The sequence below is a fragment of the Arvicanthis niloticus genome, chromosome 18, assembly GCF_011762505.2.
Source record: "Arvicanthis niloticus isolate mArvNil1 chromosome 18, mArvNil1.pat.X, whole genome shotgun sequence".
NCBI lineage: Eukaryota > Metazoa > Chordata > Mammalia > Rodentia > Muridae > Arvicanthis > Arvicanthis niloticus.
The window spans coordinates 15673412-15698407 of NC_047675.1; the positions used below are offsets into that span (position 1 = coordinate 15673412).

General features: G+C 42.9%; 1 protein-coding gene across 4 annotated transcripts in view; it reads left to right on the forward strand.

Moving 5' to 3' along the window:
- Positions 1–24996, forward strand: part of Tent4b (terminal nucleotidyltransferase 4B) — a 58102-nt gene that overhangs the window by 21540 nt on the left and 11566 nt on the right. For all 4 annotated transcript variants that reach the window (XM_076915567.1, XM_076915568.1, XM_034522476.2 and 1 more), the window contains 4 exons: positions 20890–21013; positions 22766–22812; positions 23477–23597; positions 24676–24783. In XM_076915567.1, coding sequence (XP_076771682.1) covers positions 20890–21013; positions 22766–22812; positions 23477–23597; positions 24676–24783 — 400 coding nt within the window. The remainder of the gene's footprint in view (positions 1–20889; positions 21014–22765; positions 22813–23476; positions 23598–24675; positions 24784–24996) is intronic.

The following is a 24996-nucleotide window of genomic DNA, read 5'->3' on the forward strand; positions in this document are numbered from 1 at the left end:
CTACTTCTCCAGCATCTTGGAACCTGTCACTTACACAGTCTCCTGCCCACAAATCTAATGTCCTTTCTGACTTAAGTCCTTACCACACAACAACAGCAACAAACCTGGGGCCAGTTTTCTTTCTTCTTCACAATTTCAAACACACCTTTAGCAACTTAGGCAGATGTTCTTTTCTTTCCCAAAGCCAAAGACTTTTAACCTTTTCACAGAGGGCTACACACACACACACACACACACACCCCTTGAACTTTGTGACCAGGGCTGCTGGGATTTAAGCTCTGGGATAGCACATGTGCTTGTCTCTTAGTCCACTTTAGAGGATGATACTGGCTATGTAGAATGCCTAATTTAAAAGTTATGAGCTGTGTATTTTTGGAATTTCCTGTTTAGTTTTGAAACTGCAGTTGAGCATGGATAACTGAAACCACTAAAAGGAAAACTGAGGTAAGGGGTAGGAGTGGGCAGGGCCTGCTGTACAGTGCTCTGCTCAGCTACTTGCCCAGGGATGAGTGCTGAAGTGCTTTCTGTGTTTCCTAACCTGCTGCTGTTGTGACCGTTCTGTATGCCTCCTAGAGCCCCTCTGTGCTTGTAGAACAGGGCTGACAGAGTTCAGTGTCCAACAGGGCCTGCCTAAGTACCCTGTAGCTGGCCCTGCTGCGGAGATGGTAGAGGTAAGGCGACACTCAGGAGGTTGCTGGATCTCACTGACACTGCTCCACACCCTCTGAGGAGGTAGAGAGGGCAAGGGCAGAGGTGGGGCAGGTCTGCAGGACCAGCACAGGTTTGTTGGGTACCACTGTAGAAATATTTATTAAAATGCTAGGATGATGATGTGAAGATGGTTGGCAGATGTTGGTAGTTAGATTGAGTGTCAGTGCATTAAGCATCAAGAGAAGGCTTAAAAAGGTTAACATCTAGTGTTTTGTCTTCCTCTACTTGAATACACCATGCTTCAAGCATCTCTTACGTTGGACATGTAAATTCTTTCCTTTTTGTCTCTTGGAAATTAAGCTCTAGAAACATGCAAGCGTTGGCTTTGCAGCTATTATCTTGGGCTATGTTGCTTAGAATAAGCTTCTTGGGTTCCTTTTTAAATGTTGCCTGGAAACTTGTGAGGCCCAGCAGTGAGGGAGGGAGCCTGGCACTCAGCTTGGAGCCTCTGCTCCACCCGTGAAGAGTAGAGCTTCACTTTTTTCTTTCTTGTGATAGTGTTTGTCAGGTTTTTACCTTGTGGACAGTTGGGGTATGTGTTTCACAATGGGGATGAGTTACTTGCTCTTCATTCTACTATGGAGTTTAACTAGTATGCTAGTTTTTCTCTCATTATACTTAATCATTTTCAAACCAGAAGGTGAAGAAATAAGGGGTACTTGGTACCACTGAATTAGAAAACTGTCCTTGGCTATAAGATCTCTGCATAGGAATTAGATAGGGTGGGTATAGGCCAGTGGTAGAGTGCTTGCTTATTGCCGTATCCCAGGATCTCAGGTTCGGTCCTCAGTGATGTTGAGTGGATGAGCACATTAATGGGAACTCGTTCATTCTAACAACAGCAGATCTGTCTTCCAGTGAGTACCTGTCAGAGAGGAAAGCAGAGCTCTCTGGTTAGGGAAAGTGTAGGTGTGAGCATTCGGTGCTTTTTGGTGAAGAAGTTAAGGGTAGGAAGGGGCTTTGAGCTTTTGAGGATTATTGAATATTACCCTGTGAAAACAGCAACACCAATAGAGAGCTTAGCTGGGTACACTCCACAGGTTGAAAACTGCTGATCTAGAATGACTCAGGACAATTTTATTTTTAAAGTTTATTGATTTGTCTTTTCTGTTTTCCTTTAACACTTTTACTTTCAATTTTGTTTATTGGGTTCTACTTTTTTTTCCCTAAGGACAGTTTTAATTACTTATATGAGCTTAATATTTAGTCATATTTTTAAGAAGATTTGGTTTACTTTATATATATGAATGTTTTGCCTGGATGTATATAAATGTGCTATGTCTGTGCCTGATGTTTTTAGAGGCTTGAGAGATCTGTAACTGGATTTACAAGTGTGAGCCACCATTTGGGTGCTGCAACGGAATCACAGTCTGTGCAAGGGCAGCCAGTGCTCTTAGCCAGTGGGACAACATCTCATCAGTTAGTCATTTTTTAAAATTACATGTTTTAACATTGCATGTTTGTGTGTGTGTCTTTATCTAATGAATGTATGGAGGTCAGAAAACAGGTTCTGAAGTCAGTTCTTTCTACTTTTTATTTGAGACAAGTATCTTACAATGTAGCTCTGGCTACCCTGGAACTTGCTATATAGACCAGGATGTACTTGATTCACAGACATCCTTCTGCCTCTGTCCCTCAAGTGTGGGGATTCCAGGTGTGCACCACCACACCAGACCTCACCTAAAATTTTACCTGTGCTATATCAAGTATGTGGTGAGGAGTGCAGAGGAACATTTAGTCTTTGAGCATCTACCACTGAACTTAAGAATCTCCAATTCTGGGGAAAGGAGATAACATCTGAGATGGAAATAAAATATCCAATAAAAAAAAAAAAGAAATTCCAATTCCTCTTTAAACTTACTTTCTCTTTCTCTTAACCTCCTTAAGGATGACAGCTTTTCAGATATATTACACACTATTTGATACACTCATATTTTCCAGGTGATTGCTGCCACAGGGAGGACAGGTGTTCTTCCCAAGTCCTGTGCCATAATTTGTATTACATCCATGACCAATGTGTACTGTTTTCTGTACTTACAGACATTATATTAGTGGTTTATCTCTCTTTCTTTAGAAAGCTATACATGTGAGCATGCATATGGACATATGGCACAGCTCTATGGTTCAGAGGATGACTTGGGAATTTGTTTATGTGCGCCAACGCTTTAGTGTCTTTGTGTTTTAGGAGAGCTTCATTTGAGAAACGTGGCTGCAGAATAGAAATGTAAAACCCATATATTGCCAGGCCTGGTGAAATGTGCATGGAGCTCCAGGTGCTTACAAGACCATTTGCAGGCTGGGTCAGAATGCGAACATTTGCCACTTGTTTTCAAGCCACATAACCTCTCTCTAGTAGACAGGTCATTGTGTCCCTTTGATAGATGAAGAAAATGAGGCTGAAGGAGGTATAGGGCCCCTCTATACAAATGTGTGTCAGAAGCAGGCATAGAATCTATAAGGGCAAGGCTCCTTTTGTGGTGATCAAGAGATGATAGTCAGTGACCTTGGTGCTTCCAGGAAGTCTCAGCAAGCACTTAGGTGGGTGTTGGGGCGTCTGGACTGGTTCTCATGCTTGCATGGATGGCATGTCAGCTAGTGGCATTCACTACATTTACATCATTATGCAAACCTTTGTGTTGTTTTTTAACCTTTATTTTTATTTTATGTGTATGGGTGCTGCCTGTGCACCATGTGTTTGAAGTGCCTGCAAAGGGACTGGAGTTACAGATGGTTGTGAGCTGTCATGTTGGTACAGGGAATTGAACCTGGGTTTTCTGGAAGAGCAGTCAGGGCTGTTAGGCCGGTTAGTGCTGTGGATTGAACCCTTACATGCAGATACCCTATCAAAGCCTTGCTATTATCTGTTCCTTTTTAAATATTTGAAATATTTGTGTTGTTTGTTTGCTTGTTTTGTTTTTGTAGCCTTGGTTGTTCTGGACCAGGTTGGTTGTTGGACCAGGCTGGCCCCACACTTACAGGAATCCACCTGTGTCGCCATGTTTGGGTTCTGTATATTCTGTGAGTATTGTAAACAATGCTGAACGCTGTCGTACAAATAGCTCTGCTTTCAGCTCCTTTGTATCTAGATCTAGGAGTAAAATTGTTGGGTCGGATGGCAATTCTGTGTTTAAGTTCTAAAATTACATTTTATATTTTTTATTATTTTTAGGTAGGGCCTTTGTTGCCCAGGACTTTGAGTGCCTAAGCCCTACTGGATGGATTGCTAGATAAGAGACTTAAAGACTAAAAAAGTATAGTTTAAAGTGTAGTTGTGTTAGACTTTAGAAGCCAGAGCCAGGGCTAGTCGTGCAAGCCTGTGAGTTTGCTCCCTGGCACCTGTGTGAAGCTGGAAGGAGAGAACCAACTCCATAGAGTTGTCCTCTCACCTCTACTTGGGTGACATGGCACAAGTTTTTTGAAGATAAACATTCAGAAATGTGACTAAGACACACAGGTTGGTGGCTCATCATATGCTTTACACTTGAGCTGCCAGTGTCCAGCAGCTTGGTCAGTCCTCGGATGTCATACGTGGTGAGCAGCAGCAGACAGCAGCGGGTGTCTCTTACAGGTCGTCTACAGGCCTCAACTACTGGGACCCCGGCCCTTTAGGAGCAGGTGTAACAGGTCTTGGGCTTACGCTGTCCAGACCCACAGCCCTTGATAATGACAAGTGTCAACAGCTCTCTTGCCTAGGGGATCAGGATGTCCATCCTTTGACAGGCGCTAGTGTTGCAGTTCTTGGTCCTATAGAAACTCTCCCTGGAGAGAGAAGCTTCTGATGCTTCCAGAGACCAGGCCTACATTTGTCTTCAGCTCCTCACAGCCCTCATTGTTTCTGCTGCCTCTTTTGTTTCTGCCCTGACACCCTAGCTGCCCTTGTGTGTCTGTTGTCACTGTCTCTGCAATGGCTACTTCCACCCTCTCCTTTTTATGGTGCCAGCCTAGCCTAGTCTGCTAATTATATAGTTAGAAGCAAGGAAAAATGCACAAGAAGCCTTTGATTGGGCTCAATATTGCAATACCAGTACAGGAGCCTGTCTCCAGCCTGATTAACAACAGAGTGAGCTGAGCGGCCTTTAGTGTGACCAGAAATGGATGGGTGTGGCAGACATCTCTACCTCTGACTTTCATGAAAAGGAAGAACTGTCTGAACCAAAAAAATGGCACAGTCCCTTATGCAAATGAAGAAATCTCCTTTCACTAATCACAGGCTTTCTGTTTCCCTTGTTTGGGTGAAAATGCCTGCAAGGTAAGTCTCAACTCCACTGAGGCTGACATAGTAAAATGTCTAGGGCAGTGTGCTTCACACAGGTCAGGCCCGTGCTCTCTGGAGCTGCTGTTACTACAGCTGAGGAACTTCATCTGATACCTCAATGCAGGATTCACAGCCAGTCCTATGTGAGGATAGTCCTGCAGCTGATTGATGGCAGCCTGGGTACCAGGGAGAGCTCTAATAGCTGTCAGTTAGGGAGGAAGATGGCCCTTAGAGGATGCTTACAGAAAAGACAGTCTTCCTGCTGCAGCCTCCAACACCAGAGTGAGTTTGTTTTCTGTTTTGTTTGTTTGTTTTGCTTTACTGTTTATGTAATGGGGAGTGTGGGAGGGGATATATGCTGTGTGTTTGGAGGGAGGTCAGAGGACACCATGTGAAAGTTACTCCTCTCTTTTCACTATGTGGATCTTAGGATTGAATGCAGGCCATTATACCTGGCAGCAAGTGCTTTTACCTGCTGAGCCACCATAAGCAACCTGTTTGTTTGTTTGTTTGTTTGTTTGAATGTATCGATCCTCCTAGATGTGAATAGATGTCTGGTTGTGGTTTTCATTGGTTAATGGCTATGGTGGTTTGAATAGGTATGTCCCCCATAGACTCATGTGTTTGAATGCTTGGCACTATTAAGAGATGTGGCCTTACTGAAGTAGGTGTGGGCTTCTGGGAAGAAGTTTGTCACTGTAGGGGCAGGCTTTGAGGTCTCCTGTGCTCAAGCTCTGCCCAGTATGGAATTCAGTCTCCTTGCTATCTGAAAATCAAGATGTAGAACTCTCCGTTATCTACATGCTGCCATGGACTAAACCTCTGAACCTGTAAGCCAGCCCCAAATAAATGTGCCCTTTAGAAGAGTTGGCTTGGTCCTGGTGTCTCTTCACAGCAATAAAACCCTATCTAATATAATGGCTAACAATGCATTTTTATGTGCCCATTAGCAATCTGTTTTTCTTCTTTAGAGAAATGTCTGTTTAGACCTACCTTTCTTTTTTCCCTTTTGCATTGTTGAATCGTGCTTCTTACATAATCTGTCTGGATAGTATTCCTTTATCAAGTATATAACTTGCAAATATACTCTCCCATTCTGTGGGCCTTTTTTTTTTTTTTTTTTTTTTTTACTTTCTTTTTTAAAAAGACTTGACCTTTTATATTTGTATGTGTATGAGTGTTTTGCCTGCATGTCTGCACCATGTGCATGCCTGATGCCCTTGGAGGTCAGAAGAGGGCATTCAGGATCCTGGACCTGGAGTTGAAGATGGTTGTGAGCGAGCATGTGAGTGCTGGGAACCGAACCCTGCGAACTCTGGAGACCAGCAGGCTCTCCTGCTCCTGATCACGAGCCGCCTCTCCAGCCCCATCGGTTACTCTCTTAATAGTTTACTCTTTTGCACAAAGGTTTATAATTTTTGATTAAATTCAATTTGTTTTTCCTTTTATATGTGTGTTTAGCCTGATGTCTTAAGAAGTCAGTACCAAATGTAGTATCATGTGAAGGATTTCCTTCGGGTTTGCTTCCCAGAGTTCTAGGTTTTAAGTGTAGCTTTTTGGCACTTTGATTAATTGTTGCTTATGGTTGAAGGTAAGTGTCTGGCCTTATTCTGTTGTATGCGGATATTCAGTTTCCTCAGCGCCACTTGTTGCATGATCTACTGAACAGTCTTTGCTCACTAGTTTGAGTTATTTTTATTATGTTAACTAAGAATACACAGAAATAGAAACTTTTGTGTTCAAGGATAATTTAAAAAGAAACAAATTAAATAGAGATGTTACTGAAATCATGTAAGGAATTAATTTTCATGGCATCTTACGATGCCACTCGTAGTGAACATGGTGGTGGTGTGTGATGTGGAAGTGCATTTTGTTCCTGGCCATAGTGACAGGTCCTTCACCCTTCAATTATGAAAATTTGACTCTTGCAGCAGTGTCATCTGCTCTTACTTGGCATGAGTGGGTCACCAAGTCATGCTTTGATCTTGTCTGTTAATACAGACCAGTTGAACCTTGCTTGGCCTGAGCCGGACAAGTAAGCACAACAGGGTGTGTGTGTGTGTGTGTGCGCGCGCGCGTGCGCGTGCGCTGGGAACCACAGGGCAGCTCTGTGCTTCTAAGGAAGGCTAGTTCTATGGTGCTGTCCTCTTTTTCTCTTGTGCTGCCTGAAGGGTTAATTTCCCCCAATTTTTAGCGGTGAGCGGGAGTTATTTGCATCTAGTTTGACAAAGGGAGCTTGTTTTGCTTTTCCCAGAGGAATTATTTGCAGGGTCCTTGCTTCTGTGCTCCTTCAGTGGTTGGTTAGGTTGCTTTCCTCATGGCTGGTGACCCACCTTTGCCTCAGTTCAGCTGTAACCGCAGCTTCTCATTGACTGCAACTGGATTCAAAGCTTGTATTTTTAACCTTAGAGAGGATTAGATTGTTTGTTCTTAACACTGATTTTACTGCCAAGATTCTGTCAAGTTGAAGTTTTGCTGCATCAGTTTTGTTTGCATGACCATAGAGTTCTTCACAGCTAAATTCTTAAGCGAATTGTCCCTGTTTAAAGTGTGAGCTGTGCCAGTTTGATTTTTAACTACTGAAGATGAGTGATGCTGAGATAAAGCTGCTGTGCAGGGACTTCATGCCTCTTAGGGGTAGAGGTCTTCACTTTTCTCTACTTGGAAGATACGGTCTGGTTTTTGTTGTTTGTTTGTTTGTTTGTTTCTTGAGACAGGGTTTCTCTGTGTCTTCTTGGCTATCATGGAACTCCCTCTGTAGAACAGGCTGGCCTCAAACTCACAGAGATCTGCCTGCCTCTGCCTCCTGAGTGCTGGCATTAAAGGTGGGTGCCACCACCAGTTAGTTGGCTAGAAGATGGAGTCTTTTTATGCTGTTCTGAGTAAAGAGCCTCTGCTTTTTAGGTGTTGAAGGCAAGTAGCTGAAATGGGAAGTAAAACTCTGCCTTTCTCCTGGGAGGACCCTTGCCCCCACCCCCGCCCATGAAGTATTGGAGCAAATGCTACATTTCTAAGGGGGCTGGCCCCTCTACAACCCCCCAAATGAAATGTTGTTTGTCTTGTATCCATGTCAGGAAGTGTAGTACTCTGTATGACTTCAGGATGGGATTCATTCAGTATGATAGTATACAACATCTTTCTAAGTTTATATCAAGTGACAGTTAAGCAAATAGTATTTTTTTAAATAACCAAAGCAAGAGTGGTATGTGAATTAACACATTACAGGCTAGGTGTGGTGGCACACCCACCACTGAGAGTTTGACCATGCTTCAGTGAGTATGTAGATAATACAAATTGGATTCCCCCCCCCCATTTTTACTTATTACTTTTATCTATCTATCTATCTATCTATCTTGATGGGGGAAAGATAAGGATAGGGTGGTCCTGAAATGACTAGAAAGTGAGTGTGATGGGGTGCATGATGTGAGTCCCAGAGGATCAATAAAAATACTACGTGAAAAAAGAGAGAATTTCAACACATGATCCAGGGAGATGGCCTAGGACGGAGACAGTTCAGTGGCAGAGCACTTGCCTGTGTGCAAGTGTGATCCCTGGCACTGCAAATAAATAATAATACCAAAAGGGAAAAAGATTTACTGATCCAGCAGTACGGATGGATCTCAAAAGAAGTACACTGAAAGACAAATGAGTAACCCTAAAAGTATTTTCTGCATAATTCACTTGATATACTTTTTATAAAATTATATGTAACTGTGAAGAATGCAAACTAAAGTAGTAGAAAGGGCAGATTAATTGTTGCTGAAGACAGGTAAAAAGCAGGCTGAATTACAGAGACCCAAGAAAGCTGGGGAGGCAACTGTGTGTTCACTATCTTCATTATAAAGATAGTCTGACACCACTATCACGTTATACATTCTAATGTGTAGCTTGTTACTACACTTCAGTGTTATGGAGCTAAAATAATACTGGTGAAAACCTTAGCCTCACTGGTGATGCACACTTTTAATCCCAGCACTCAGGAGGCAGAGGTGGAGAGGCAGAGGCAGCTGGATCTGTGTGAGTAGATAAGACAAGGCCAGCCTGGTCTACATAGAGAATTCTAGGAGAGCTAGGGCTAAATAATACAGAATAAGATAAGAGCTAATTCTCACCTATGTGTATCCTCATTAGTTGGGTGATAACACATGAGCTGACAGTTCTGGGGAATTGAGCCCAGACCTCATAGCTAAGAAAGAACACCTACCACTAAGCTACATGTCTAACTCACAGTGTTTTGAGATAGGGTCTTGCTACATAGTTCAGAAAGGTCTAGAACTTATGATCTTTCTCTCTCAGTTTCCTGAGTGCTAGAATTACAAACATGCATACCACCTTGGCTGATAAAATAGTTTATTCAAAAATGCTTTTTGAATTTGAGCCATGCAAAACAATAAATTTTAATAATATGGCCTCTTGTTAATTTTTTAAAGTTTTAATTACGAGTTATTTTTTCTTCTTTTTAAGATTTATTTTATTTTATGTGTGTGTTTTGCCTTGTGTCCTGAGGAGATCAGAAATGGTTGACTTCTGGAGCTGGAGTTAAGGATGGTTGTGCTGGGAACAAAACCTGGGTCCTCTGCAAGAGCAACAAGTGCTCTTAACTGCTGGATTGTTTTTATTAGTTAAAAAAATGTGTATATTGTTTTTCTGCATGTGTATCTGTGCACCTCTTGCATGTCTGGTGTTTGCAGAAGCCAGAATAGAGCATCAAATCCCCTGGAATGAACTATAGTTGGGACCCAATATGTTGGTTCTGAGACTTGAACTGGGTCCTCTGAAAGAGCAGCAAGTTTTCTTAACTAGTGAGTGAGCCATCTCTCCAGCCCTAATGTGACTCTCTTCACTAGTTTATCTATTTGTCTACTTATTTGAGGAAGGGTCTCGCTATGTAGCTCTGGCTGCCCAGGAACTGGCCTTGAACTCACAAAGATCAGCGTGCTAAATGCTGGGATTAAAGTTGTGTTCCAACATACCTGGTTTTAATTTGACTCTCACGTACACCATAGTTGGTGGCATTAAGTATAGTCACAATGTTTTGTGGCAGTTGTCATTATTAAGTTCCAGAACATTTATCACCAAATGGGAATTCTGTCCCTTTCCAGCCCCTGGCAACCGAGAGTCTGCTGTCTCTGGATTTCCTTGTTCTTCATGTTTCATGTAATAGAATCATATTGTATGAGGGCCTTTGTGTGTTCAAGGTTTATTAATGCTGTACTGTGTCTCAGCACATTTTTATATTCATTGTATGATATATTTTATTAATGACAAATCTTTTAGTTACACACATTACAATGTATTAAATATATTGTCTTAGTATTCTATTATTGTGAAAAGACACCACGAGCATGGCAGTGCTTACAAAAGAAGACATTTAATTGGGGCTGGTTTAGAGCTTCAGAGGTTTAGTCCATGGTTTTCAAGGTGGGACACATGGTAGTATGTAGGCAGACATGGTACTGAAGGTGAGTTTAGAGTTCTACATCTGGAGTGGTAGGCAGCAGGAACACACACACACACACACACACACACACACACACACACGCTTGCAGAGCCTGGCTTGAACATTTGAAACCCCAAAGCCCACCCCCAGTGATAACACTTCCTCCAACATGGCCACACCTCCTGATCCCTGTCAAGTAGTGCCACGCCCTAAAGACCAAGCATCAGCATATATGAGCCTGTGGGGGTCATTCCTCTTCAAACCACCACATACATACATACATACATACATACATACATACATACATACACACACACACACACATACATACACATACATACACATACATACACACATACATACACACACACACACATACATACTACCACATGCATACATACACACACATACATACATCCCACCACATACATAACATACATACAGACACACATACATACACACATACATACAAAATTTAATAATCAACCAATCATTTGAAAACATACAATTTATGTTGTCATCATTGCCCATCTCCAGAAAATATCTTCCCCAACTGAAACTGAAAATACTGGTGTATTTTCTCTTCTATCCTTGCCCTTATAGCCATGATTGTCTATTATGTCTGTCTGTCTGTCTGTCTGTCTGTTTTGTCTGTCTGTCTGTTCCTGAGATTTGACTTCTCTAGGGACCTCATAAAAATGGGGTCAAATAGTATCCTTTTGAGTCCAGCTGATTTCACTCTGCATAACAGTGTCCTCAAGGCCCACTCATTTTTTATCTACCCATCCATCACCCATAGATTCCCTTCATTTGACTCCGCCTCAGGCAAGCATGAATAATGCTGCTGTGAACAGGCTACCATGCTAAATGATGTATTGGTGGGCCTGTCTTGGAGACACACTGTCATTGCTCTGTGCCCAAGTGAGCCAGCCCATGAAGATCTGTGAGAGCTGAAGTCTGGGAGTCACATCAGGACTTAAAAGCATATAGAGTGACAGGCAGTAGGCGAAGCCTGCTGGCTTTGTTTTACACACACACACACACACACACACACACACACACACACACACGGACTGAGAATGAAGGAAGGTGCTGTCTTTCTGCTGTAATGAAACACCAGAGACAGGGTTGTTTACAAAGAACAGAGATTGCTTTTATTTAGCTGAAGCTGAGAAGCCCAAAGTCAAAGCACCCATGCTAGATTCAGAGCTGCCTGCTGTGCTTGTCTAAGCCCTCACTGAATTGTTCTTGGTGCTCTGTTCACAGCAGCTGAAGCACTTTTTACCTCATGTCTCCAGCCTCTTCCAGCATTACCTGCCTCCAGAGGTGTTTCAGCACCTCGGATAGTTATAGCAGCAGCCCCACTCTGAGTACCTAATCTGTAGTAGTATTTTGACAGGCAGAAACAATAGGGATGTAGACAGATAGACCAGTGATTTATTAGGAAAATTAGCTTATGTGGTTTTGGAGGGACAGAGATCCCTAAGCAGACTGTCTAGAAGTGGAAGGTGCTGGGATGCTAACACTTTGTAACTCTTGTTTCTGTCCAGAGGTCTCAGAGTTGGGGAGCCAATGGTGTAGCTGTCAGTTTGAGACCAAAGGCCTTGCAGGCTCAGGGATTTGCTGCTCTAAATCCTGGAGTTCAAAGGCCAGAACACCTAGGCTTCTGATGTCCAGAGAGGCCTCATAGATGTGCTGCTATGAGGAAATCTCTAGATGTATTTCTTCTCTTTGATTCTCTGTGTTAAGGAAATGGACTGGTCTCCATAAAAGTTCTTATAATTAGAAATTAACTTTTGCAGAGTATCTAATGTTAATAGATACTCTGTAGGGGCTGGAATAGCTGGAGACATGGGGTAAAAAGTGCTTCCGCTGCTGTGAACAGAACACCAAGAACAATTCATTATGGATACTTGGACCAGAGAGTAAATAAGAGCCTAGGGACAAAATAAAGCCCCTCTTCATAGCTCGAGGCTTGTCCAGGCACAGCTTTGCACAGCACAGACAGGAGTGTGAAAGGGTTTCACTTTCCATGTAACTCTTTGAGCTGGCACCAGTTATAGGTGTGATTCTTGTGTAGATGCTCAGTTAGTTAGTTGTCTCTTTAGTGACTGTATTGAGCAGCACAGAAGCTGAAGATGGATGGAGAGAAGTCAGAATGATATCATCAAAAGTAACCAATTGCAGAACCCAAATTTAGACCCCTAAGCTGCTCTGAATGAATGATAGTGTTGGCTTTAAATTAGGTCAACCCTAATCACAGGGTTTTTTGTTCTATGATAGGGTCTCATGTTGTTCAGGCTGGCTTTGAACTCACTGTTGTAGCTGAGGGTGACCTTGAAATCCTGGTATTTCCACCTCCACTTTTTGAATTGCAGGTATGTACCCATACCTTGCTATCTTTAGCATATTCTTATCATTAGTTAAACTTAAGCATATGAAGAACATTCTGCAATACTTAATTTTTAAATTTTCTACTAGAAGACTAAATGAGACAGTAACTATGGGATCTCTTTTCAGTAGTTCTCAGAACTTTTCGTATGTATGTATGTATGTATGTATGTATGGGTATATATGTATGTATGTATGTATTTGTTAAAAATACAGAGTAAGGTGACATAGGCCTGTAGTGTCAGCACTTGGGCAGCTGAGGCAGGAGTAACACAAATTCAAGGACAGTCTTGGATACAAAGCAAGATTTTGTCTGGAAAAAAAAAGTTAACAAGTTATAAAGGAAAAAAGTAGAGCCAAGTGTGGTGGCACATGCTTGTATTCACCATTCTTAGAAGCTGGATCTGATGGGTTGGATGAGAATGGCCCCATAGGCTCATAAGTTTGAATGTACAAGTCCCAGTTAGTGGACTATTTAGGGAGTATTAGGTAGTAGAGTCAGGGAAGTAGGGGACAGGCCATTGTGTTCTGTACGAGGAGCAATATATACTCAGTAGCTGGAATATTTTGTATGGGGTGCTGGATGCTTAGCTGAAAAGATTCTGGGCTTTCATCTACCACAGTCAGTGAGGATGAAAACATTTACTGGGAAACATTAGAAATAATTTCTAGGTTTTTGGTTGTGCACAGCATGTTGGAGTTTTGCTTTGTTTGGGCAGGACTTGGACCATGCCAGGCCCAAGTGCTCTCTCTCCCTTCATCTTGCCAGTAAGATGTAAGCTCTCAATTACTGCTCTAGTGTCATGGCATGCCTTGCCTGCTTGCTACATGATAATTGTGGATTCACCCTGTGAAACTACAAACAAGCTCCTAATAAATTCTTTCTTTTATAAGTTGCCTTGGTCATGTTATCTAAGACACTGGGCTACATAAATAAAATCCTGTCTTCAAAAAGATGAAAACTAGAATAAAATATTTAAAAAAAAAAAAAACAATTTAGCAGACCATGTTTCTTTTTTATTGTTGTTGCCACAGTACCTGACAGAAAGAACTTAAAGAGGGAAAGTTTGTTTGAGCCACAGTTGAGATTTCAGTCCATAGCAGAGAAGGCTTGGATGGCAGAGATCTGTCAGTGGAGTATATGGTACCTTGTATTATGGAGGATCAAGAAACAGACAGAGCAGGGACCAGGCCCTACAAATGTCTGTAGTAGTAAATCTCTCTGCTAGCTAGGCCACCATCTGCAGAATAAGCAGTTAAAACATGGACCTACCTGTTGGGACTATTTTAGACGCAAGCCGTAAAAGCTAAATAGGAGATCTCTTCTTATGCCCATGGGTCTTAAAGGTCTAAGTCTACATTCAGTTTATAATGACTTTGATGGCTGTTTTGCGAGGTTGCCAAGGAATAATGATCATGCCATGCCTTGCTGGGGAGGGGAAGGGCTTCACAAGTTAGCATGTATAGATATAACTACTTGTATAGACCACAGATTTTGAGACAAACCAGATGGTAAATGATACATGCATATTTAAGATAATACTTAATGAGATGAAAGAGAACATAGTCTAAGTACATTTTATAGAATTGTGGAAAAACTTAAATGCTTTTAAGTATTGTGTATATTTAGAAAAAAAAAGTCTCCTGTCTATTTGGTTGTTCAATTAAAGTACCAGGTATGTTGTTCTTACTCATTTTTTGTTTGCCATTTTTGTATTAAGAATGCTATCTGTCCAGGCAGTCCCAGCACTCATGTAGTCAATGTCATATTAAATGATGAAAATCTGAGGTCATTTCTTCTAAAAGCAGACACTTCAATCCCAGCACCACCGAGGCAGAGGCAGGTGGATCTCTTGAGTTCAAGGCCAGCCTGGTCTACAGAACAAGTTCTAAGACAGCCAGAGCTACACAGAGAAATCCTGTCGGGGGTTTGGGGGTGGGGTTGGGGGGAGAATGCTATCTGATTGGGAATATGAAAGAAATATTGATATATCAATGTAGTAGGTTACTGTTTTAGTATAAATACTTTTTAAAATAAATTTGTGGTTTCTTTGTGACATTTCTTTTGGAGGAAGCTAACCATTTAGGAGTCTAAAATCTTAGCTTCCTCAGCAAAGGACAAGGTTGCTGCCATCAGTGCTGTTATTTGACTTTATTTTAGCTATCTGAGCCAGTACACTAGAGCGGGAGGATTGTCTGCCTGTCTATACAAGATGTATATAAAAGTTCATAGCTTTTCAACATGTGCACCAACCTCCCCACTTTGAGTAATTTAGAAACGAAGTTATGAAGGCCAGGAAAATAAAAAAAGTTCACAGTGAGGCTGCTGTGACGGCTCGGCAGGTCAAGGCATTTGCTGCTGAGTCTTGACAACCTGAGGTCAATCCCCAGGACCTGCATAATGGAAGGAAAGAACTGTTACTACAGCCCCCTCCAAATAAATGTAATTAAAATGATCATTCCCTTTACAATAGGTGGCTGAAATCGGAGATGCTAGATCAACTCATGAATTTGTTACTTAATGTAATTGAGATAAAATCCCAGTTTTGCAGGAGTGTAGGCGATAACTTGTTGAAATTACTGTAAAGAGCACCTGGGAGTGAAACAGAAAGAACAGCATTGTGAGGATTAAAGGCGGGCTTGTGACTCACTGGTTTGTACTAGCAACTCTAAATTTGTATAGGAATAGCATTTGTTTTAATATATGCATTTATTTTTATTTTTATGTGTATGAATGTTTGCCTGTACGTATGTGTATGTACCACATTGAATGTTATGTGGCCCAGGGTACTCCAGAGTACCTCTGCGTGTCTTTGGTTGGTTTTGAGCAGAAGAATTTGGTAAGCTATCAGATCAGCATGTGAAGAAAGGTGAACCTGGGAAGCAGAGACTGGAGGAGGAAATCCTGGGGACAGTTGGGACTGGGAGTAAGACGAGCTTTGGGTCTAGTCTTGTGCCATTTGAGGTGGCAGCCTGGCAGAGGTGTCTGGCATTAAGCTGGAATGCCTGATCTGGCTAAATTTGTTTCTGTTTCTACCATGAGTTCTGGAACCCTTCGGAGCCACTCATATTGCTTTGTGATTTTTTAGAGCTTGATCTCTCAGTTCTCGTAGTGTCTTGGTATATTTGAGAAAAATTAAATGGTATAGAGAGCTGTGAGGCCCCGACCTCAGCTGTCAGCTTCACCCTGGAGGAAAAGACCAGGAGTAGTTGTAGTGATTTTGGAAGTTCGTCTCAGATTTGAATAATTCTGACACCAGCAGACACTCCTTGAAACGTATATAAAGCCAACCATGACTTGTTAGTCAGTGGTGTCTGTACAAAAGTGCTGTCACTGAGGCCTGGGCTTGGGGTCCTCCTTGCTCCCTGGTGGCCGTGCTGACCCTCATTTGACTACAGAATCCCTTCTACAGTTGCTCTCTAGTTACACAGGTAGAACCTTTTGCTCTACAAGGTAAGATTATTAAAATAATTTTCTCTAGTAGATATATTTCCTTGTTACAAAGACTTAGTTGTAAAAAAATACAATGCCATTAGTATGCACATTTTAAAAATGGGTCATGTAAATGTATACATTTAAAAACAGGAGATCCCCTCTCTTCCAAGTCACTGCCTGAACTTATTCACTGTTAATGATAAGTTATAGATCTTGCTTTGTGGGAACAGGGAAATGTGTACGTATCTAAGAGAAGCATATACCATGTACATACATGTATCACATGTGAAACTAACTTTTGAAGAAGACAGCAAGTCTTAATGATTATTATGTCACTAAACAGACTGTAATCCTCATTGGAAGAATAGACAAACAGATGCATGCCAATGATTGAAATCCTTCTGGATTCTGCTATAGACAGTAAGTTTGTAGCATTTCCTGATCATGAAGTGCTATGCATCCTTGTACCCATGCCCTTAACCCTTGTGAAATATTTTTGAAGGATAGGCTTAGAGAGTTTGGAAATTATATGAACCTCCAAGAGATTTGGTAATTCATACTTTGACCTGTCCTCCCAAAACACAGACCATTTTTGTGTCTAGATGTGTAGGGGTTTCCAGTCTGTACCAGGGAAGCTACCAATTCTGTGGCAGACACCAGCTGGGTGTCTATAGTTCTAGTTCTGTAGTTCTAGTTCTAATTCTGTAGTCCCCTAGTCTAGTTCGTGCTGACTCTACTTATCCAAGGATAGCAACAGAGCTTCTATCACTGGTGGCCCCAGCCCAATTGCAAGCCCCAGGTTGTTGACTGTAAACTAGTGATCCTTTGATCACGGCCTTAGGGGGTAGTAAGCTAGAGCTGCTTCCAGACTAAAAAACACTTTTACTAGTTTATCTTAATAAAAGCTGCTTTAAAGGATAAATGGCAGAGATGCAGAAACACAGGATAGTCTGGAGGCTCCCCAGCTTCTGTGTCAGTAGCGTCAAGATGTGCCCCCTCCTGGCTCTTGGCTCACCCTCAGGGATGCTCCAACATGTTCTGTCAGTAAACTCTGCTAGACCCAGGCCCTTTGGGCAGATGTGGGAAGCTTTATCCTGCAAACTTTATCCCTCATGTCCAGGTGGCAGGGTAGAATACGAAGCCCTGAGCCTCCTCTCTTACCGTGCTCTTCACAGCGTCATTGTGATGCTGTCCACCATCAGCCAGGTGTCAGTGGACAAAAAAGCATGGAATGCCTTAATGATTCCAAAAACTGCAAGGTAGTACTTCAGGGACAGAGACCAAATACATAATTCTCATAGTCATGGGCAGTGTTGTATAGTGTAGTCTTGGCCACAGAGCTCAGTTCTCAAGAGCTGCACTGGGTGCGTGGTATTTTAGAGCTTTCTGTATTACTGTGATCCAGACCCTAGGAGAAATAGTTTTCTGTGTGTAGTTAGATGGTTCTAGAGGCATGCAGCTGCATTGGTGTGTGAAAGACAGCCTATAGAACTTGTCTCTGTCCTAATTTATTCTAATATCATGATATCAAGTTTATACCCAGCCAAGAGTGGGCACTTCAGAGACAGAATTTAGTAAGCACCTATATTCATGTGATTCTGTGCTAGCAAAGTCATGTAGGCTGTGCTAGAGAGATGGCTTAGTGGTTAAAAGCACTGGCTGCTCTTCCAGAGGTCCTGAGTTCAATTCCCAGGAACTACACTGTGGCTCACAACCATCTGTAATGGGATTTGATGCCCTCTTCTGGTGTGTCTGAATACAGCAACAGTGTACTCATATACATAACATAAATTAAATCTTTAAAAAGGATGTTTCTAGAAAGAAAGGGAAAAAGAAAGAAAAATATATCAAGATTTATTACTGTATGCATTGTGCATGTCACTAAGTTGTATAGAAAAAGACAGGGTGTGTTGGACATGAGAAAGAGGACCCTACCAGGCCTGAGATGGGTCTCCTTTTCTTACTGATGAAGGGCATTTTGCTTTGCCAGCTTGGCCTTCTACCTTCTACACACAGATGGTTGTGTTGGCACATGATCATCTATAACTGTGGCACTGGGGAAGCGAAGACAGCAGGCCTGCCTGAGCTGCATAACAAGACCCTGGTTTAAAAAAAAAAAATAAAACTGTGGCAGGGAGTCTCTTGACAAGCGTGCACAGGGCCCTGGATTCTTCTAGCCACTTAAGGAGCTAAAGAAATACAGTAACTTCTGGGAGCAGAAGGGAGATGCTAGTTCATAGACTGTTAAGTACCATGCGTAGACCTTTCTCTCATAGTGCTGGGTATCCAGTCCCGGCCTCCACATCACGTGCTAGGCAAACGCTTTACTGCTAAACTGCAGCCTCGCCCTTAGGGAAATCCTGTCTTAAAACTTGTAGAACCCTGAATAACTTCCTTTCAAATTAATGTGCTGGCAGAAAGCCCAGTATCACAGCACTGAAAGCAATTTTAGGATCTTCTCTACTCTCCCCATTGTCTAGTTTGTTTTCATGTGTCATAACAAGGACCTGTGGTCCCTATCTGAAACTGTTAGCAGTGCAGAACAGACCACTAGCACCCTTTACAAAACCTGCTTTGATGCGTTTTTTTCTCTGTTATTGGAGAGAGATGGCTCAGGGCAAGGCTGTTTGACAAACCCTGTTCATTCTATATACATTCCATTCAGAGAACAGACTCTCTCTTGACTGGTGTCTTCTGGCCTAAACTTTAACTGGCAGGTGGACTCAATGTTTCTGCCTGCATTTGAGTTAGAAACCATGTAAGGAAGCCTTTATATGGTAGAGGTAGTCAAATTTTCTGTTCTCCCCTACCCACCTATCCTGCAGAGAGCTGGTTTATTTCGAAGCTACAGATAAACTCTCATAATATACTCCTGACCTCTTCCCCTGCCCGATCCCAGGGAGCACCTTACCTGCAGAGCTGCCTTCACTATCTCTCGGGAATTTTTGTTTTTTGATACATGTTTTCACTATGTAGTTCTGGCTGGTCTGAAGCTTGCTGCATGGATCAGTCTGGCCTCAAACTTTGACATCCACCTGCCTCAGCTTCTTTTAAAACTCCTGCCTTGGGAGTTTTAAGATCCAGACATTCCTTAGTATTATGTGACAAATGGCCAGGATGTGGTGATGTTTATCATCCCTTCTGGCCTACATGGCTCCTGCTTGGCAGTCTGTCCTGCACATGTACACGTGGGCAAGGGAGCGTAACCTCTAGAGCCACGTGTCCAGGGGACATAACTGTTCTCAGGCAGGGCCTGAGCTAGAACTTAAGAGATGTTTTAGGCAGCGAAAGAGACAAGAACAAAAGGTTGGTTGCTCTACTGGTCACATCTCTTATCAGTGCCTCATGAAGTAGTTGCAGCCAGTAAAAGTGAAAAAGAAAAGATTTTTTCCTTCCTCAGAGCCAGTTTTGGTCTACTTGAGTTTCTGTCTTCCTGTTCCAGGGCCAGTGGGATTTCTAGTTGCAGGCACCCCCTTTAGGACACCTCTGACCTCTTCACTTCCCAGTCCCAGGGAGAGCTGAGTGGGTGCTTCTCTTGAGTCTCTTCCCACTTCCTCTCTCCGGGGTAACTCCCCAAGGTCTCGGGGACTTGGAAGCAAGGAGTGCTGCTGTCATGGCCTCTGCTGCACAGCACAGCCTTGGTTCTGCCCACAGCCCGTTTGTCCTTTGGCCCTGTCCAGTACTGCTTACCGCACAGGGCCCAGCCAGCTGTCTGTGTGTGTAGTGTTTCTGAGCTCCTTTCTGTCCTAGGTCTTCTGTGATGATGTGCTCTAGGCCTGGCTGCTCTGTCCATCTGAGACAGTTGTCAGGGTGATCTTTGTAAATAGACTCCACATTGTAGTCAAGGTCTCCCCAACCCTCCCTTGTAACTTCCCTTTCTTCTCCTCTTTCACCTTTTTTCCCCAACACCTCCCTCCCTCCCTCCCTCCCTCCCTCCCTCCCTCCCTCTCTCTCCCTCTCTTCCTCCCTCTCTTCCTTCCTTCCGTGGTTCTTGAGGATGAACTCAGCCATTGAACATGTCAGGGGTACATTCTCCAGCACCGAGCCACACCTTCAGCTCAGCCTGAACTTCGTTGTTTCAGGATAACTTTGTTGTTATCCTGAGCCTGTCTTTCCCTTCAGATGCACCTCTCTATTCCCTTCCAGACATGCTTGTCTGTTTGATGTGCTTGTGCCTTTGGTTTCACACCTTGCCCACTGGAGTCTCTGCCTGCCATTCTTCTTGGGGCACTGCTGGGGTTCCCTGACTAGCTTGTTCATTTGACAGTTAATTCCTTAAGCAAATGCCGTATTGTTTTGTTCCTTGTGGAGAGGTGGGATGGTCAGGAAGCTCTGCTGCCTGGGCTCAGGGCCTTCCTTCCCACTTTGTGGCTGCAGAGTCCGAGACCTGGCCTGCATGCCTTCGGTTTTAAAAAGAAAAAGGAAGGCAAAAACTCACCTACAGCTTAGTAGAGGACTACACAAGGGATTTCTTACTTTCTTTTAATTAAATTCTGTATATTACCATTTTAACTTGTGTGATTATAATATTAAAATGAAGGCAAAAATTTGCAAGTATAAATTCATCAGCTGAATATAAGACTTTTAAGATTATTGGAGAAACTAACTTCTTGTGGCTTGGCCCTGCTCACGTTTGCTTTCTGCTCTTTTCTTCAGTCTTCATGAAGAGATCAGTGATTTTTATGAGTACATGTCCCCCAGACCCGAGGAGGAGAAGATGCGGATGGAGGTAGTGAGCAGGATCGAGAGTGTGATTAAGGAGCTGTGGCCCAGTGCTGACGTGAGTACCTGTTCTGGACCTGGGCTGGAGGCAGAGCCTGCCCCAGACTGTCGCGTGTAGAGGCTCGCTCGCTGGAAGGGCTTTGCTAGGGCTGGTCTACTTTATGTGGCAGCAGGCTGTTACCATGTCGGAGCCATGACCAGCCTTGAACTCAAGCCTCCTTATGCTTCCCAGACACATGGCACACCCAGCTTTGGTCAAATCACATCTTAAAGGCAGACAGTGTCCTACAGCCTTTACACTTTGGGGTTTGTTGATGACTTCTTCCACTCAGATGCTTTACCGTAAACCTGTTCCTCTTAGTTCTGAGTAGCACCTAATAAAGTGGACGGAACTTAAGCTCGTTAATGGAAGGGAAAGATACGGCCAGCCTCAGTACAGTAGTTGGTTATTAGAAGGCATTTATCAAGGCTTCATCTTTGTTTTTATTGTAGCCTGTCAGTGTAAACATTACAGTTTGCTAAGAGCCGACGGCATTTCTTTTGCTACTTGAACTTGATTGTCTCAGGCAAATAAATGCAGGCAAGTGTGTGCCTCTCATTGCAAACCACTCTTTGTACCCCTGGCCAACTTCTTTTGATTCCTCAGTCAATGAACAGAATTTTTGCCTGGATCTCCACTTGTGTGTATCTCTTATTATTTGGATTCATACTTCACCTTTTAGGGATTCTTTCAGGTCTGTTCTAGAATCCTCGCTGTTCAAAGAGTAACTGGCTTCTTGTTGCATAGTTTTCTTAGACCTTCCTGAAGTGATGTAAGGGCAGCCAGGAGGAGGTTTGTCCATTTGGCAGAAGAAAGAGGTTCAAATGTAGGTAAAGAATAGAAGGGAGATACAGCTGTTCAGTGAGCAGCTGTCCTTCACCGCACTGTGATGCACTGTGATCGCTCCCCTGCCCAACTGGTTCTGTTCCCTGGAGCACAGCAGAGATGGCTCCGCCTGGCATGATTCAGTAAGCACTGCTGACATCTAGTGGGTAGAAAGGGAAGCTGCTGGCAGTGCAGTGACCAGCACTGGGAGGAAGGACCTGCCCCAGATTAAGATGCCATGATCTTTCCACCTTTCTGAGGTAGACAATTGTGTTCATACAAATAGAAATGCAAGGATATGGTGAGGTTCCCAGTTTTTTTCCACCAAAAGGGTTTAGCATTATCCTAGACTTAATTTACAGACACATGTAAAATTGGGTGCCACTGTTCTCAGTGGGCCGAGATTCTCAGTTGATTGCACGTCAGGATCTTGTAAAGACTGCTCCTGATACTCTCTTGCACCGACCTACACACCAGTACATGGTCAGCAGCTGAAGTATTCTGAATTCATGAGGGAACTCTTGCAGAGAGAACAGAATTAAGGATTTGTGACCCTCTTTGTTTTGTAAGAGAACATTAGCCTTTGGAACATAGTTTGTGAAACTTGTGTATAATGTGACCACATGTATATTATTACATATATGTGTAGGCATGTGTGTGGGGGTCAGAGGACAGTTATAGAGTCAGGTTTCTTCTACCTTTATATGTGCTCTGGGCATCAGGCTTGCAGAGTGAGCATCTTTAACTGCTGAGCCGTCTCTATGGACTCAAGGTCTCTGGTGTAGATGGTCTGAGTGCCTGTGAGGCATGGTGTCCCTACTTTAGGAAAGCCTTGTATTGGGGTTGGGGACCTCCTGCCGTTCTAAAACACCAATAAGAGGGCAAAAGGAACACACATTTCTCTATAGGCACTTTGATGTGATTTTTTTTTTCTCCCTGTTCTAGGTCCAGATATTTGGAAGTTTTAAAACTGGCCTGTATTTACCTACTAGGTTAGTATATTTATGAAGCTTTGAAAGAATTACTGCACACTGAGCTATTGAATGTCCGAGTAGAAATGGGGCTTGTTTATTGTTTTTGAGACAGGGTCTCTGTATAGTCTGGGCTGTCCTGAGGAATGATTAGAACAGTTATCATAATTGAGATATGGAAAAGACACTTAACTAATGAGATTGGAAGTAAATGTGTGTATTTACACATTGGGAGAGGGCTTGGTAGTCAGGCTTATGCAGCTTAATATTCAGATCACATTCCTATTGAGACAGCACACCTGAACTTTAATACCAGAAAGCTTTAGGAAAAAACAAACAAACCAACCAAAAAACCATTCATTGATTTAATACTGTTAAGGTTTTATTTCTGCCAACATTGTCCTGGGGCCTGGGGCCTGAGATCTGTGAAATAGCTGAGGATGTGAAGTCACTAAAACCGACACTCCCTGCTTCTCCTCTCCTCTACTTCCCTTCCATAACTTAGTGCTGATAAGCAGAGAGGAAAAGGGGCTCTCACTGCCCTGACTCCATCAGCACATTGATGTCTGAAGCAGAGAGGAGAAGGGGCTCTCACTGCCCTGACTTGAAGTTGGTGAACATAATTGTCAGCTACAATGGGGACCTGACTGATGCTTCTTAAACCTTCTCACATGTGTCCCTACAGTGACATCGATCTTGTGGTGTTTGGGAAGTGGGAGAACCTGCCTCTCTGGACTCTGGAAGAAGCCCTTCGGAAACACAAAGTCGCTGACGAGGATTCTGTGAAAGTTCTAGACAAAGCAACGGTAAGTTCTTAGCATTGTGTCTTTGTAAGCCTTATTACCTGTATGAGAAACTTGGACTCTAATCTTGCATAGCACAGTTGGGATGTGACTCAGTGAATTATTCTGTGAATGTCACAGTGACTATGCATAAAGACTGTTATTAGTGAATTAAAATAACTGGTCCTGGCTGTACATTTCTTTAAGAATAATAGCCAATTTTTCATGCATAATACAGTCTGGACTTCAGTATAAAAATACAAATACTAGCAGGTAGTGGTGACTCAGGCCTGTAATCCCATCACTTGGGAGGCAGAGGCAGGCAATCTCTTAGTTTGAGGCCAGCCTGGTCTACAGTGTGAGTTTGTTTTTGTTAAATAGCCCCTAGTTATAGCAGAAGATATTGCTCTCTTATTTTGCATTTGCAATCTTGTAAATCAAGGCCTTTTTTTAAAGGTATGCTTTTATTTTGTGCGTGTTGTTTTGGGGGCACAGCAGAGGGCTTTGGGTCCTCTGGAGCTGAGCTGCAGGCAGTTGTGAGCCATAATGTGGGTGCCAGGAATTGAACTTAGGTTCTCTGAGTGACGACTCTTAGCCATTGAGCCATTTCTGTAGCCTCTGAAGTCATGCTTTACACAGAAAAGCCTCTGTATCAAAAAATGTTTTAAATAAAATGGATTGTATGTATTGATTTTTGTGAACTTTGTCATTTTACTTATGTGTGTGCATGCTCACACACATACACACTCAGGCCCTGTAGGTGTGGGGGTCAGAAGACACATGGTATGTGCATGCTCTCTCTCTCTCTCTCTCTCTCTCTCTCTCTCTCTCTCTCTCTCTCTCTCTCTCACACACACACACACACACACACACTCAGGCCCTGTAGGTGTGGGGGTCAGAAGACACGTGGTGCAGTTAGTTCTCCCTAATTTGTGGGCTGGGAGTCCAACTCAGGTTGTCAAGCTTGGTCCTCAGAGCACTTCATGTTTTTGTGTTTTCATGAGAAGCATAGAGATCACAGGCCTAGCTAGTGAACTGTGTGTCCTAATTTTGCCACTTACTTTGGGAGACTATTTTAAACTTTTATGTCTTCTTTTTCTAGGTTCCTATTATTAAATTAACAGATTCTTTTACTGAAGTGAAAGTTGATATCAGCTTTAATGTCCAGAATGGCGTGAGAGCAGCAGACCTCATTAAAGATTTTACTAAGGTCAGAGCCTTGCTACAGTCTGTATAGCAAAGCTATTAAGAAAGTTTGTCTCAAGCGACTGCTGGGCTGGGCTGGGCTGGGCTGGGCTGGGCTGGGCTGGGCTGGGCTGGGCTGGGCTGGGCTGGGCTGGGCTGGGCTGGGCTGTCTTCTGCTCAGCTATCATGTGTGCATGCATTTCTTGTGCTTCCTGTGACTGACTTTATGAAAGGTGTG